This window comes from Labrus mixtus, chromosome 16 (genome assembly GCF_963584025.1).
Source record: "Labrus mixtus chromosome 16, fLabMix1.1, whole genome shotgun sequence".
In the NCBI taxonomy this organism is placed as follows: domain Eukaryota; kingdom Metazoa; phylum Chordata; class Actinopteri; order Labriformes; family Labridae; genus Labrus; species Labrus mixtus.
This window is the reverse complement of record NC_083627.1, coordinates 7649653-7664090: the sequence shown is the minus strand read 5'-3', so window position 1 is coordinate 7664090 and position 14438 is coordinate 7649653. Positions and strand designations below refer to the sequence as shown.

The following is a 14438-nucleotide window of genomic DNA, read 5'->3' as shown; positions in this document are numbered from 1 at the left end:
CTTCACTGGAAGCAGAAGCACGTTGCAGTTGGCCGGTGAGGACAGGTTTTTTTTTTTTTTTTTAGTTTTTATGTTTCTCTCTCTTTGTCAGATTTGTGAGGGTGATCGGCGGAGAATAATACAAACATTTAGTCTGGATATTTGATCTTTCTGACTCTCTGACAGCCCTCTGAGTCTGTCATTGTGAGAAAACTGAGCCGTCACAATGTCCAGAGTCGCCAATCTGTCGAAGCTGCGGCAGGAGAGGATGAGGGAGATCAACCTGAGGGTGAGTGGGCTTTGTGTTCATCATTCTAAAAGACGTCAGAGGTTGACATTAGTAGAGTTAAAAAAAAGTAGAGGTGATTTAATTAAAGTTTCCTGTTTGTGAATCACTGAGTCACTCCGTCAGGCTGACTGGTTCCCTCTTCGGGATCACGGCCTCTCACACTGCAGGCCCTGATATCTCTTAACATGTAGATATAATCTGGATAATACTGTGCCTGTTTGTGGATGTAGGTGGCGAGGTGTTTCTATGTTTGTTGTACACAGTGTACTTGCTCACTGGATATTTAACTATAGCAACTGTTGCCATAGAAATGGCAGTGGGTGTGAGTGTGATATTACTGCTGTCTTTGAGGATGTTTGAGGCCTCCCAGTATGAGCCCAGAAACGTTTGGTGCTTCTGCCACAGCCTCACAGTCACAGATAGACTTTTTTCTTCATAAAAAACAGAAGAAATGTTGACATTGTCGATTAAGCAATTTGCTGGATTTGTTTAAATTGCCCAATCTGCAGTTCTTATGAGTCAACAGCTGCGACATCTTCATATGACCTTTACCCCTTGCACTCTTTTTTTTTTTTTCAAATATGTATTGGTTATTTTTCAATAAGGGGAGGCAGCATTGCAATTACATGAGTGCGACAAAGCAAAACAAGGCACACATTGTGATACCGCAGTACCTGCCTACCCACCCCACCACACCCCACAGCACCCCCAACCCGCCATGGCAGTGTATGCCAGACAAAGATGGAGACAAGGCAAGGACCTAAGTGCCTAAAAGGAGAGACAGAAAAATAAAAGAACATTGATAACACAATAAAAATAATTGAAAGACTAGACCTCCCAACCCCATCACCCCACCACCCATAAGAAATCTATAAAGCAAACCGGAGCTGACAGGATTATGTTGATTTCCTCCATCGTCCATGATGATAGCCACAAAAATAGCCACAAATAGTATGTAACATGTATGTGTATGAGAAGACAAAGGAGGTTACATATATACATAAATAATTAATCACAACTACCTATCAATCAATCATAACAAATGTTATCTCTAAAACACTTTACAAATAGCGGGCAAAAAAATCCTACTCTTTGAAGAAAAATGGGATGGGGGGAGATGGGATAAGATGCAGGATAGGGACAAATGGGGGGGGTCCATAGCTGCTGGCCATCATGACCAACAATCCTGAGGATCCTACAAGACGAGCTCCCAGGAAAAGATGTGGTTAGTAACTAAGATTTATAAATAGCGACATGCGGTAGTATGATGTGAATGCACAGAGAGCGAGAGAGAGAGAGATAAGAGCTAGTTCCTCCTGTAGTCTAAGCCTATAACAGCATAACTATGAGCTGGTCCATACCTGCGCCAGCCCCAAGTATAAGCTTTTTAAAAAAAAAAGTATATTCCTAAAATTACAGAGTGTGTCTGCATTCCGGACTCTGATTGGTAGATGATTCCAAAGGAGAGGGGCCTGAAAACTGAAGACCCTTCCTCCCATACTACATTTAGAGACTGTAGGTACCACGAGCAGACCTGATGACTGAAGGCTTTACCTCCCATAGTACATTTAGAGACTGTAGGTACCACGAGCAAGCCTGATAAATGAAGGCTTTACCTCCCATAGTACATTTAGAGACTGTGGGTACCACAAGCAAGCCTGATAACTGAAGGCTCTTCCTCCCATAGTACATTTAGAGACTGTAGGTACCACGAGCAGGCCTGATGACTGAAGGCTTTACCTCCCATAGTACATTTAGAGACTGTAGGTACCACGAGCAGGCCTGATGACTGAAGGCTCTACCTCCCATAGTACATTTAGAGACTGTAGGTACCACGAGCAGGCCTGATAAATGAAGGCTCTACCTCCCATAGTACATTTAGAGACTGTAGGTACCACGAGCAGGCCTGATGACTGAAGGCTCTACCTCCCATAGTACATTTAGAGACTGTAGGTACCACGAGCAGGCCTGATAAATGAAGGCTCTACCTCCCATAGAACATTTAGAGACTGTAGGTACCACGAGCAGGCCTGATAACTGAAGGCTCTTCCTCCCATAGTACATTTAGAGACTGTAGGTACCACGAGCAGACCTGATGACTGAAGGCTCTACCTCCCATAGTACATTTAGAGACTGTAGGTACCACTAGCAGGCCTGATGACTGAAGGCTTTACCTCCCATAGTACATTTAGAGACTGTAGGTACCACGAGCAGACCTGATGACTGAAGGCTTTACCTCCCATAGTACATTTAGAGACTGTAGGTACCACGAGCAGGCCTGATGACTGAAGGCTTTACCTCCCATAGTACATTTAGAGACTGTAGGTACCACGGGCAAGCCTGATAACTGAAGGCTCTTCCTCCCATAGTACATTTAGAGACTGTAGGTACCACAAGCATGCCTGATAACTGAAGGCTCTTCCTCCCATAGTACATTTAGAGACTGTAGGTACTACAAGCATGCCTGATAACTGAAGGCTCTTCCTCCCATAGTACATTTCGAGACTGTAGGTTCCACAAGCAGGCCTGATAACTGATTGCACTACCTCCCATCGTACGTTTAGAGACTGTAGGTTCCACGAGCAGGCCTGATAAATGAAGGCTCTACCTCCCATAGTACATTTAGAGACTGTAGGTTCCACGAGCTGGCCTGATAAATGAAGGCTCTACCTCCCATAGTACGTTTAGAGACTGTAGGTACCACGAGCAGGCCTGATAACTGATTGCACTACCTCCCACAGTACGTTTAGAGACTGTAGGTTCCACGAGCAGGCCTGATAAATGAAGACTCTACCTCATAGTATGTTTAGAGACTGTAGGTACCATGAGCAGGCCTGATAAATGAAGGCTCTACCTCCCATAGTACATTTACAGACTGTAGGTACCACGAGCAGGCCTGATATCTGATTGCACTACCTCCCACAGTACGTTTAGAGACTGTAGGTTCCACGAGCAGGCCTGATAAATGAAGGCTCTACCTCCCATAGTACGTTTAGAGACTGTAGGTACCACGAGCAGGCCTGATAACTGATTGCACTACCTCCCACAGTACGTTTAGAGACTGTAGGTTCCACGAGCAGGCCTGATAAATGAAGACTCTACCTCCCATAGTACGTTTAGAGACTGTAGGTACCATGAGCAGGCCTGATAAATGAAGGCTCTACCTCCCATAGTACATTTACAGACTGTAGGTACCACGAGCAGGACTGATAACTGATTGCACTACCTCCCACAGTACGTTTAGAGACTGTAGGTTCCACGAGCAGGCCTAATAAATGAAGGCTCTACCTCCCATAGTACATTTAGAGACTGTAGGTACCACGAGCAGGCCTGATAAATGAAGGCTCTACCTCCCATAGTACATTTACAGATTGTAGGTACCACGAGCAGGCCTGATAACTGATTGCACTACCTCCCACAGTACATTTAGAGACTGTAGGTTCCACGAGCAGGCCTGATAACTGAAGGCTCTACCTCCCATAGTACATTTAGAGACTGTAGGTACCACGAGCAGGCCTGATAACTGAAGGCTCTACCTCCCATAGTACATTTAGAGACTGTAGGTTCCACGAGCTGGCCTGATAAATGAAGGCTCTACCTCCCATAGTATGTTTAGAGACTGTAGGTACCACGAGCAGGCCTGATAACTGATTGCACTACGTCCCATAGTACATTTCGAGACTGTAGGTTCCACAAGCAGGCCTGATAACTGATTGCACTACCTCCCATCGTACGTTTAGAGACTGTAGGTTCCACGAGCAGGCCTGATAAATGAAGGCTCTACCTCCCATAGTACATTTAGAGACTGTAGGTTCCACGAGCTGGCCTGATAAATGAAGGCTCTACCTCCCACAGTACGTTTAGAGACTGTAGGTACCACGAGCAGGCCTGATAACTGATTGCACTACCTCCCACAGTACGTTTAGAGACTGTAGGTTCCACGAGCAGGCCTGATAAATGAAGACTCTACCTCATAGTACGTTTAGAGACTGTAGGTACCATGAGCAGGCCTGATAAATGAAGGCTCTACCTCCCATAGTACATTTACAGACTGTAGGTACCACGAGCAGGCCTGATAACTGATTGCACTACCTCCCACAGTACGTTTAGAGACTGTAGGTTCCACGAGCAGGCCTGATAAATGAAGACTCTACCTCATAGTACGTTTAGAGACTGTAGGTACCATGAGCAGGCCTGATAAATGAAGGCTCTACCTCCCATAGTACATTTACAGACTGTAGGTACCACGAGCAGGCCTGATATCTGATTGCACTACCTCCCACAGTACGTTTAGAGACTGTAGGTTCCACGAGCAGGCCTGATAAATGAAGGCTCTACCTCCCATAGTACGTTTAGAGACTGTAGGTACCACGAGCAGGCCTGATAACTGATTGCACTACCTCCCACAGTACGTTTAGAGACTGTAGGTTCCACGAGCAGGCCTGATAAATGAAGACTCTACCTCCCATAGTACGTTTAGAGACTGTAGGTACCATGAGCAGGCCTGATAAATGAAGGCTCTACCTCCCATAGTACATTTACAGACTGTAGGTACCACGAGCAGGACTGATAACTGATTGCACTACCTCCCACAGTACGTTTAGAGACTGTAGGTTCCACGAGCAGGCCTAATAAATGAAGGCTCTACCTCCCATAGTACATTTAGAGACTGTAGGTACCACGAGCAGGCCTGATAAATGAAGGCTCTACCTCCCATAGTACATTTACAGATTGTAGGTACCACGAGCAGGCCTGATAACTGATTGCACTACCTCCCACAGTACATTTAGAGACTGTAGGTTCCACGAGCAGGCCTGATAACTGAAGGCTCTACCTCCCATAGTACATTTAGAGACTGTAGGTACCACGAGCAGGCCTGATAACTGAAGGCTCTACCTCCCATAGTACATTTAGAGACTATAGTTACCACGAGCAGGCCTGATAACTGAAGGCTCTACCTCCCATAGTACATTTAGAGACTGTAGGTACCACGAGCAGGCCTGATAACTGAAGGCTCTACCTCCCATAGTACATTTAGAGACTATAGTTACCACGAGCAGGCCTGATAACTGAAGGCTCTACCTCCCATAGTACATTTAGAGACTGTAGGTTCCACGAGCAGGCCTGATAAATGAAGGCTTTACCTCCCATAGTACATTTAGAGACTGTAGGTTCCACGAGCTGGCCTGATAAATGAAGGCTCTACCTCCCATAGTATGTTTAGAGACTGTAGGTACCACGAGCAGGCCTGATAACTGATTGCACTACCTCCCATAGTACATTTAGAGACTGTAGGTACCACGAGCAGGCCTGATAACTGATTGCACTACCTCCCACAGTACGTTTAGAGACTGTAGGTTCCACGAGCAGGCCTGATAAATGAAGGCTCTACCTCCCACAGTACGTTTAGAGACTGTAGGTTCCACGAGCAGGCCTGATAAATGAAGGCTCTACCTCCCGTAGTACATTTAGAGACTATAGGTACCACAAGCAGGCCTGATAACTGAAGGCCCTTCCTTCCACAGTACATTTCGAGACTGTAGGTACCAGGAGCAGGCCTGCATCCTGGGAGCACAGATTTTTTGTTGTAGGTTTTACCAACAAGTGATATTAAGTGTTTTGGCAGGATGTTCTTGAGCTGTGGAGAGCTCCAGCTGGGCAATATCTCCATAAGTGGAGAGCCATTCCTTCACTGACAGTACGGACTGTACACTTCAGTTATTTTTGTAAATAATCTCAATGAAAATGAGACTTTAGGACACAGAAACCAAACAACAAACACTTAAAATAAACTATAACTCTCCATGCAAATTCTTATCCATCCCTAAGAGCAGTTTGTGTTATATCTTAGAATAGTTGTCCACACATCTTGTGTTATCCTAGGATGTGTTAAATACTTGATTCTGATTATTCCATTATGCATAGCAATGGTTTTCCATCCCTGGATAGATCTCCATTTTTTTTGTCTGTTGTAGAAGTACATGCCGTGACTAAGACAAGGAGACAGTTGATAAGGACGTGACTAATATCTAATATCAATCCAAGGAAATATTTTCAGTTGCCTTTAAGCTTCAAATAAAAGCCATACCAATTTAAGGCCCTGTCCCTAGCGTGGTGTTGGGGCACATTTTGTCTAGTGCTAAAGTAGTTTGCGGAGCAGATCTTTCCTGAACTCAAGACTGCCGCGGCCCGTTATAAGATTAAAATTATGACTACAGCTATCACTTTCACCTAGGGTAAATTATTGGACATGACAGCATGATATTATGGCAGGAGAGACACGAAAGTTTACTGAACATTATGTCCATGAATAGTCATGACAAGCCTTACTAATCATTTAAAGGGTTGACTCATGGTAAATCATCATTATTGTGATATGTCTTGGTGGAGGGCTTTTTGCGGCCCATCTGCAGTACCAACACGGCCCACCAGGGGGCCCACACTTTGGGAAGCACTGCTTTAGCGCTTTTGCTCTTTAAAAATCCAGCACCGTTTCAATTTGATACTCTGACACTTTTGCACTTTAATACTCTGTCACTTTAACTCTGAAGGTCACTTTATCCTGGTTTGTTATGACCAACATCACACCCACTTTTGATGCTCGTTTAAATGTGTCTCCATCGACTCATACAGTTTATGTTGTTGTTCGATTTTTGCTTGTCATTGTGGACAAGAGTTGTGATTGTAGTTCCCAGAGTCATATACCGTCTATCAGACTGTGATAGATGTTGACTGCTGAAGGGTTCAGAGATTGCCCATATTTAAACAATTTGTAACATGGAAAACAATAGTTAAACATTTTAACTTTAGCATTTTAGTTTCCTGCCTTGATTGTGATGTCAGAGGAAAATGACCAGCATGTGAATCTGACCAATTGGGGTACTTTTATTCTTGCACATGCAAGACTGTCTCATTTCAGGAATTACTTTATAATTCAACACGGTGTACCTTTTGTGTTTGCATGAGTTAAGCAGACTTTGACTCCTCCTTTGTTGTAGAGCTTCATAGAAACGAAGATTCATGTCAAACGATATGCAGTATGTCTGAGTGCGCTGTACAAGCCTTCTACAGCTTTCCAAATAATCCAGATTTTTTTTACATGAATCATTTCAAACTCTGAGTCAGGAGCCTGGAGAATCCATGAAGGCTGCATCTGCAACTTCTATTTCTGAGCTTATCACCCTTCAGATAAAAATATGTATATGTATAGTATGCTAAGTCATAAAAACCTTCCAACCGGCCCCAATCAAACATTTCACTAAAGCCGTCATGCAGATGGAGGTCAGGTGGTTTCTGTTTCATGTATCCCTTGTTGTTCCTGCTCCTCTTATTCTGTTTTTATTTGACATTTTTCTTTCATTTGCTTCCTGTGAGTGTTTTTGAATGTATTCCTCTGTTTCATTTCCTCTTTTTTCTGCACCGTACAAGAATGGCATCGTCATTAAAATGTCGGTCAGGGAGGCTAAACTTAAATTACCCAGGGTGCTTTGCTGTCAAGTAGGAATCAATCTGGGTTACTGGACCACTTATGTCCCCACAGTGGCTTTCTGCGGTCCTCAAAGTGGAGCAGTTAGAGAGTGAGCATGCAAGTGAAACAGAGCAGGTCATCCAATGAATCTTTAGACCTGCTGTTCAGGTGGAGATCGTCTTTGCAGGTCAGATGTTTTTGACTTTGTGACAAGCTCATGGCTGGAGACTGTTTCTGCAACGTAAAGTTCAACACAGAGGTCACGATTCTGACAAAAAAAAAAACTTTTAGATTACATATGTAAGACACCTCACTGCACTTTTACATGTCATAAAGAGAATGTGCATTATAGTCCTTAATTAAAGCCTTCTAACTCACACGGGCCTTACACCAAAGGACTTCAGAGTAAGATCAGAAGAGATTTGTTCCAGTTGAGGTGCACTCCTGTGATCTCGGCCTTTTGGTGTGAGGGGGTCCGTTTGTGCTCCTCTGTCTAACAGCCCCGTTTCCACCCAGCGGTCTGGTTTGGGTCAGTACAGTTCAGTACAGTGGGGGCGGTAAACCGTGAACTTGCTTGTGTTTCCATGGCCAACCGTGCCCTTACACATCACTCACAGCGGCACGACAACGGCCGATAAAAAACAAAGAAGAAAAACGTGACGCAGTAAACAAAGATCAATGATTCCTAAGAAGGTCAGCATCTCCAAGGTCGTCCATGGGGCGGTCCTAGGTCGCAAAAAAACAAAACAACCTTAAAATGACTTTTTTGGTGCCCTTTATTAACGCTGCCGCACGGGAAGTGACAGTTCTATCGACCAATCAACGGACTGCAGTGTGTAAGAAATAAACACACCTGTAGATGTGTCAGACAGTTTTATTGTTCATGTGACATTTTCTCTGAGTTTTAGTTTATTACAGTGAGGCTATAGCGAAGTCTCTGTAAGCTTTAAAGTGCCCGTCTAGAAACATATTCAATGTAACTTCCTCTTAACTGTTCTCAGAACTGATGAAGTCTTCACAGACGAGGTTTAAAGTTTGGTGCAGCTGAAAGCAGAAGGAAGTGAAAACGATACATATGGATGATTCTGAAACGAGCAGGTGGCTGACGGACGTTGTTGTGAGGACACTCTGACAGGCTGGTAATATAAAGTGTTGTTTCTGTAGGCTGGTTGATATTGTCTTCTCTTTGTTAGCCTGTGTGATCTCTGAATTCGTGAACAAGGGAGGTGTTTAACTTTTTAACTTTTTCAGGTTTGCAGGGAGCCAGATCAGCTATGTCTCGCCTAGTTTGTTTTTGAGCTAAGCTAGTTTAAGCTAGTCTCTTTAGCGTTGATGCACTGATATGAGTTTTTCTCCTGTCTAAGTAAAGATTGTTCTCAGCCGACAGATTTCTTTATTTAAAGCATGTATAAAAACTATGATAACAAGACTTGGTGTGAAAGCCCCAAATTGTCTTGTACATCTACTTATGTTCCCACTATCCCTGAAATAGATGCTTTAGCATACTGTGACCTCTACCAGTACAACTTAAAGTTAAACAAACACAAAGATCCTTTATATTTAAGTGTGACAGTGGTCTTTATTCCTGAGCGGCTATCCTCTTTTAAACGTCATCATAAGTTTCAGTGTCTGCAGCTCAAATGTGTCGATGTTGTAATCGGTCCGCTCTGACTTCTGCTTTCACACCATGTGATCGTCATGAGAGCTTCTTCTTTTCCGTGAAGAGAAAATAACACCACAACCATAAACACACGGGAAGTTGGGGAGCCCCTGATTTCATCATCAGGAGACCCCAGAGATCAGAAAAAAAAAAGCTGCAGGGTTCACCGCTGCAGCTGGAGATTAACGCTGAGCTTGAGGTGTGATGAAACTATAGATGCTGATTAACGCTGCGTTGCAACATCAGTGTTTCCCCTAGGTTTACAGCGTTGGGGGGGTGGGGACAAGCCGACATGCCGACACGGCGACACAAACACTTGAAGGAATCTCGGTGTTCATGTGTTACTTTTAATGACAGCTGTCAAAATTATTATTATTATATTTTTTTTACTTGACCTTCAGGGGGAGCTGGGGGGCCGTTGGGTGGGCGGGCCGCCCCCCCTCATATAATGGTAGGGGAAACACTGCAACATTACAGAATGGATATGCAGTGGCGGAGCCAGACTTTCTTTGTCTGCGGTGGCCGAACTGGACCACTGACTCCTACAGGGGGGGTCGGAATTGTTAAGTGTGGAAGCACTAACTACTGAAAACGATGCATGATCAAAGTCAGAAGTTAAAGTACGACCAAAATTGAATAAGAGTCTGACAACAGCCTTTTGCAACACAGTCCAGAAAGTTGATTCACACACTAGTCTCGCCTCTGACAAAGTAATTAGCCAATCATAGTTCCGTTTTTGGTGGCCAATCAGATATTTTGTTCCCGTCCCTGCAAGCACAGCTTCCCCCTGTTGACCACGTGTGTCTTCTTCAGTGTATTCATCAGACTGAAGCCGTGTCCTTCCTCTTGTTACCACACGATGAGCTTGATGCTGCTGTGTTAGCAATAGCTTGTGCTTTCTTGGTGGCCAGTGCTGATCTTGTTAAAGTGCTGTTGGTTTAGAGGGTAAGATTCACTTCTAATGTTCGCTCTGGTTGACCTTTTTCTTATCAATCATTCTCTTTGAGAACTGAGTTCCTGATTTCCTGATTTGCAGCCATAACAGGAAGTCCAGTGTGACATTCAAACAGTTTGAGCTTCAGATCCTGAGTGTGACGTCAGATGAAAATGGGGGACTCATGGTAATGAGGTCAAAGGTGTCACAGGAGGAGAGAAAGAGGTTCATGTATATGTAGAAGAGAAGGATCTTTTATTGAACCGCCCCCTCTAAACCCCACCCCCGCCCCCGATCACACAGGTGATGAGTCAACGCAGACGTCAGCATGAACAACCAGAAAATCCTCCCACACTGCAGATCAATAATCTGAGTAACACCATCAGAGCACAGGAACTGAGGACGTGCTTCAACTGAGCTGTTTTTAAGTTTGTGGGGACAAAAACGTAAAGGTAGAATAAGAAACAGTTTTATAAAAGTACACGCACACCTCGAGGGAATAGCCTCAGACTCAAACGCATACTCACAGCGACTGCATCAACTATCACCTTCAGACTGCAGACACAGGCATCGACACGGGCGTAGCAACACTCAGATGTGCGTTAGCGTACTCTCCAGTGTTCTCAGCAAACAACAAATCCCAGATAAGAACACTTTGGTGAATGTCAGAATCTTCTTAAAAACGACCTGAGGTTTTTTGAGGGTTTTAAACTCAAATTTAATCTTGATCAGTTTGTACCAAGGACAATTTAATTTCCTTAACAGCCATGGACTGTACCCTCCTCAGGGTTTTTTGATTTTATTTTATCTACAAGTTAAATGTGGGTTTTCGGCAGTAGACGTGGCATAATGTCAACCCCGGCTCCTCCTTTTGCACAGACTCTGGATGACAATATGTCAGCCTCTGTCACAGGGATTTTTTGGCTTCATCCTGTTTAACCGGACCATGTCAAACTTTCCATCAATATCAGAATTGTTTTTTATTGCAGATTACATTTACACACACGAGGTAATCACTCCCAGTATTAATCTCCTGAGTGCAGTGTTAACAGAAAATACTTTTGTGCAGGGGGTGTGTCACACATCTAGAAGGGTTAGTTATTCAGTGTTTTAGAAAGAGGTGTTTTCCTTCTTATCACAGTAATGACTCAGTGGTGGTCTTGACCAGTCTTGATTTAACATCCGGAGTCTGTCCAGTCCGAGACTGAGTGAAAATGCTTTTGATTCCCAGACGAGACAGAGACCTTGATAAAGTCCGATCTCGGTTACTACGCTACTTATCAGTGACATTTTATAACTTTTAAAGCTGTATTTGTTTGTTGTCCGCTCTGTGTTTAGTCTGTCCAGCTTCGTTTTGTGTTTGCTCTGATACAAATGAATTTCGTAAGAGATCAATTAAGTGCTTCTATTGTTCATCCATGTAGGAAATCCAGCTTGATGTTGGAACGGCCAAATGCTGACGTAACGAGCCTGTTATTAAAATTGTTAACATTTGTGTTTATATATTATGTGACGTAAAAGTCAGAAAAATACGATCTGAAGTTCAGAATAAGTTCCTGTAAACTCGACTTTGTTCGATAACCTTGTATTCTCACTCTGATCTGTTCCATCTTGTTCTGCTCTCTCGTGATAAACTCCCTCTGAAACGTTTCATGACTCCCGCAAACACACAGGAGGTCATTTCTTCTGCATTTCTGTGTGCTTCTCCCTCCAGAACAAAGAGAGGGAGAGAATGAGGGATCGAGAGAAGGCGGCGAGGGAGAGGGAGGCCCGTTACAGTAACGGTCATCTCTTCACCTCTCTGACGGTTTCAGGAACGACGCTGTGTTCAGCGTGCAACAAGAGCATCACGGCCAAGGAGGCGCTCAGCTGCCCAAGTCAGTAACATACCTTCTGCATGTTCAACAGAACAAGTCAAAAGTACTGAGGTAGAGGTCAAAGTTCACCCATTTTTTAACTTCAGTCAGAGGAAAAAGACTCGTAAACCTTACATGCAATTATTCGATCGAAAAGTTATGAACCTTCTGTTTGGTTCATTACTTTTAAAAAGTGAAAATCGAAGTTATCGGTAACCGCCACAGTCCGTATAAAACATGGGCGTAGTCTCAGTGACGTCACACATTGGTTACTGAAGGGGAGTTTTGAAGCTAAACGATGGAGGCCACCATATTGGAAATGCTGTCTCAGAATGACTGCCAATGTCCACAAAGTCAGTGCAAAACGTTGATGGCGCTGTCACTCTACATCTCGGCGTTCACTTGATTTTAATGCACTGGAGGTTTACGCTTAGTAACCATCAATCTAATCTATTTTACACAGACTGTAAGCATTTAAATCCTGGAGTTATTTTATTGCTTTAATCGGGGGAAATTTGACTCCAGGCTCCAAAGACAGATGTGATGCCTTCGTGGTTACTTCTCTTTTATACTGCTTTTTTTTCCCAGCATGCAACGTAACGATCCACAACCGCTGTCGAGACACTCTGCCGAACTGTGCCAAGATGAAACAGAGGGTAAGACTCGCACTATTACATAAATCATACTTGTTCTTTTTTACTGAATCTACGGCACATTCACGGATATTTCATATGTTTTATTTATTCTTAATCTTTAGAGTTCAGGATAAAAAGTAAAGTTCAAAGTCATGACAGTTTTTCCTCTAAAGGTCTCTTCATATTGAGCAAAAAAAAGAGAAATATGTATTAAAGCTTATAAACTATTGGTCTTAAATCACACTGTGAGACTCGTCCAGCAGCAGCAAATATCTGTCATTAAGTCAGATTTAGAAATGTACAGTAGCGTGACTTACTGACCCGCTAAGAGGACATGCAGCCACAGCTTTTATCTACTCAGTTTATTCTGTGACAACGATGAATTGTTCTGATGTTTTCTCGTCATTGCAGGAAATCAGAGTGAAATAAAATGCTGCATGTCCGCTCAGGGCTTCTGTAGTGACTTACACAAACCACCAGAAGATAAAAATATGAGAGTAAAATGAAGCAGAAATGATTTTACATCCCAAATTAAAATAACGTTTAGGACATATCAGACGTGTTTCTAGTAAGACAAGAAACATGGCTGCCTGATGGTTTGATAGTTGATAGTAGATCTCAGAAGAGACTGAACTTTTAAATCACTGCATAGAAGAAGAAGTCGGGTGTCTTTCAATTCAATTCAATTCAAACAACTTTATTAATCCCTCTTGGGGTAATTGGTGTGGAGCAGCTCGTACACATGAGAAAGAAACACGAACAAAGACAAGTTGACGTAAAAGCAGCAGATTAGCCTACACAAGGAGCTAAAACATAGATAAGACCTAAAGGAGACACTGATATTGGACAGATCGATTAAAAGTCAGCCAGACTGAAGATGAAATGAAAACACACTAGAGTGATCAGTCAAATAAAAGATTAAATAATAATAATAATAAAAGTGTGCGATGCAAACTGATCTGTGTCCTCTAACACCACAGCAGCAGAAGACCGCCTTGCTGAGGAATAACTCGGCTCTGCAGAACGTCACGCTGCGAACAAAAAGTGAGAACTTTTTATTTTTCCCTGATATTTTAATGTGTCTTCCTCTTAATGTTGTCAAAATGTTCTTTGCGTTATGATACGTTTTGATACCACATGTTGTAAATTGTAAAATCTCTGTTAATTTAATGATCAGTCGTATTGAAAAGGACTGCAAAGATCGACGACCTTCTTAAGTTGAACTAGAAGCTGCAACGAGAGAAAGAAGGAGCATCGTATAAATTGTGCTGTTAAGAAACATAGACGCTGTATTTGTATAATTCAGACAGTGTGCGGAGCTTCGACTGCATTTTTGGTTAATTGAAAACTAATTTTGGTGCCTAAGACTAGTGTTGTAGTCCTTGAAATCGTTCTTGGTCTCGAGAGCACTTTTGAAGGTCTTGTCTCGGACTCAGACTGGGCGGACTCCGGATTTTGAATCAACGACTGGAAGGCTATTTTTTGACGTCATTACTGTGATTAGAAGGAAAACGCCTCTTTGTAAAAAAGATAATAACTTAAATTCATTCAGAATTTGATTTTCAACCCCTGGTTACGGCCGCAACCTTCCCGGTGTTACGGTCTAAGTGAGTGACA

At 43.1% G+C, this 14438-nt stretch overlaps 1 protein-coding gene across 3 annotated transcripts in view; it reads left to right on the top strand.

Annotated features, from left to right (window-relative positions):
- The window catches only part of arhgef1a (Rho guanine nucleotide exchange factor (GEF) 1a), a 29140-nt gene continuing 14702 nt past the window's right edge, over positions 1–14438 (top strand). The window contains exons 1-4 of one of the 3 annotated variants that reach the window (XM_061060033.1): positions 1–268; positions 12045–12207; positions 12775–12842; positions 13802–13865. In XM_061060033.1, coding sequence (XP_060916016.1) covers positions 206–268; positions 12045–12207; positions 12775–12842; positions 13802–13865 — 358 coding nt within the window. In that variant the 5' untranslated portion in view covers positions 1–205. Of the gene's footprint in view, positions 269–8730; positions 8876–12044; positions 12208–12774; positions 12843–13801; positions 13866–14438 lie in introns of those variants that run through there. The other 2 variants (XM_061060032.1, XM_061060035.1) reach the window with 2 other exon arrangements.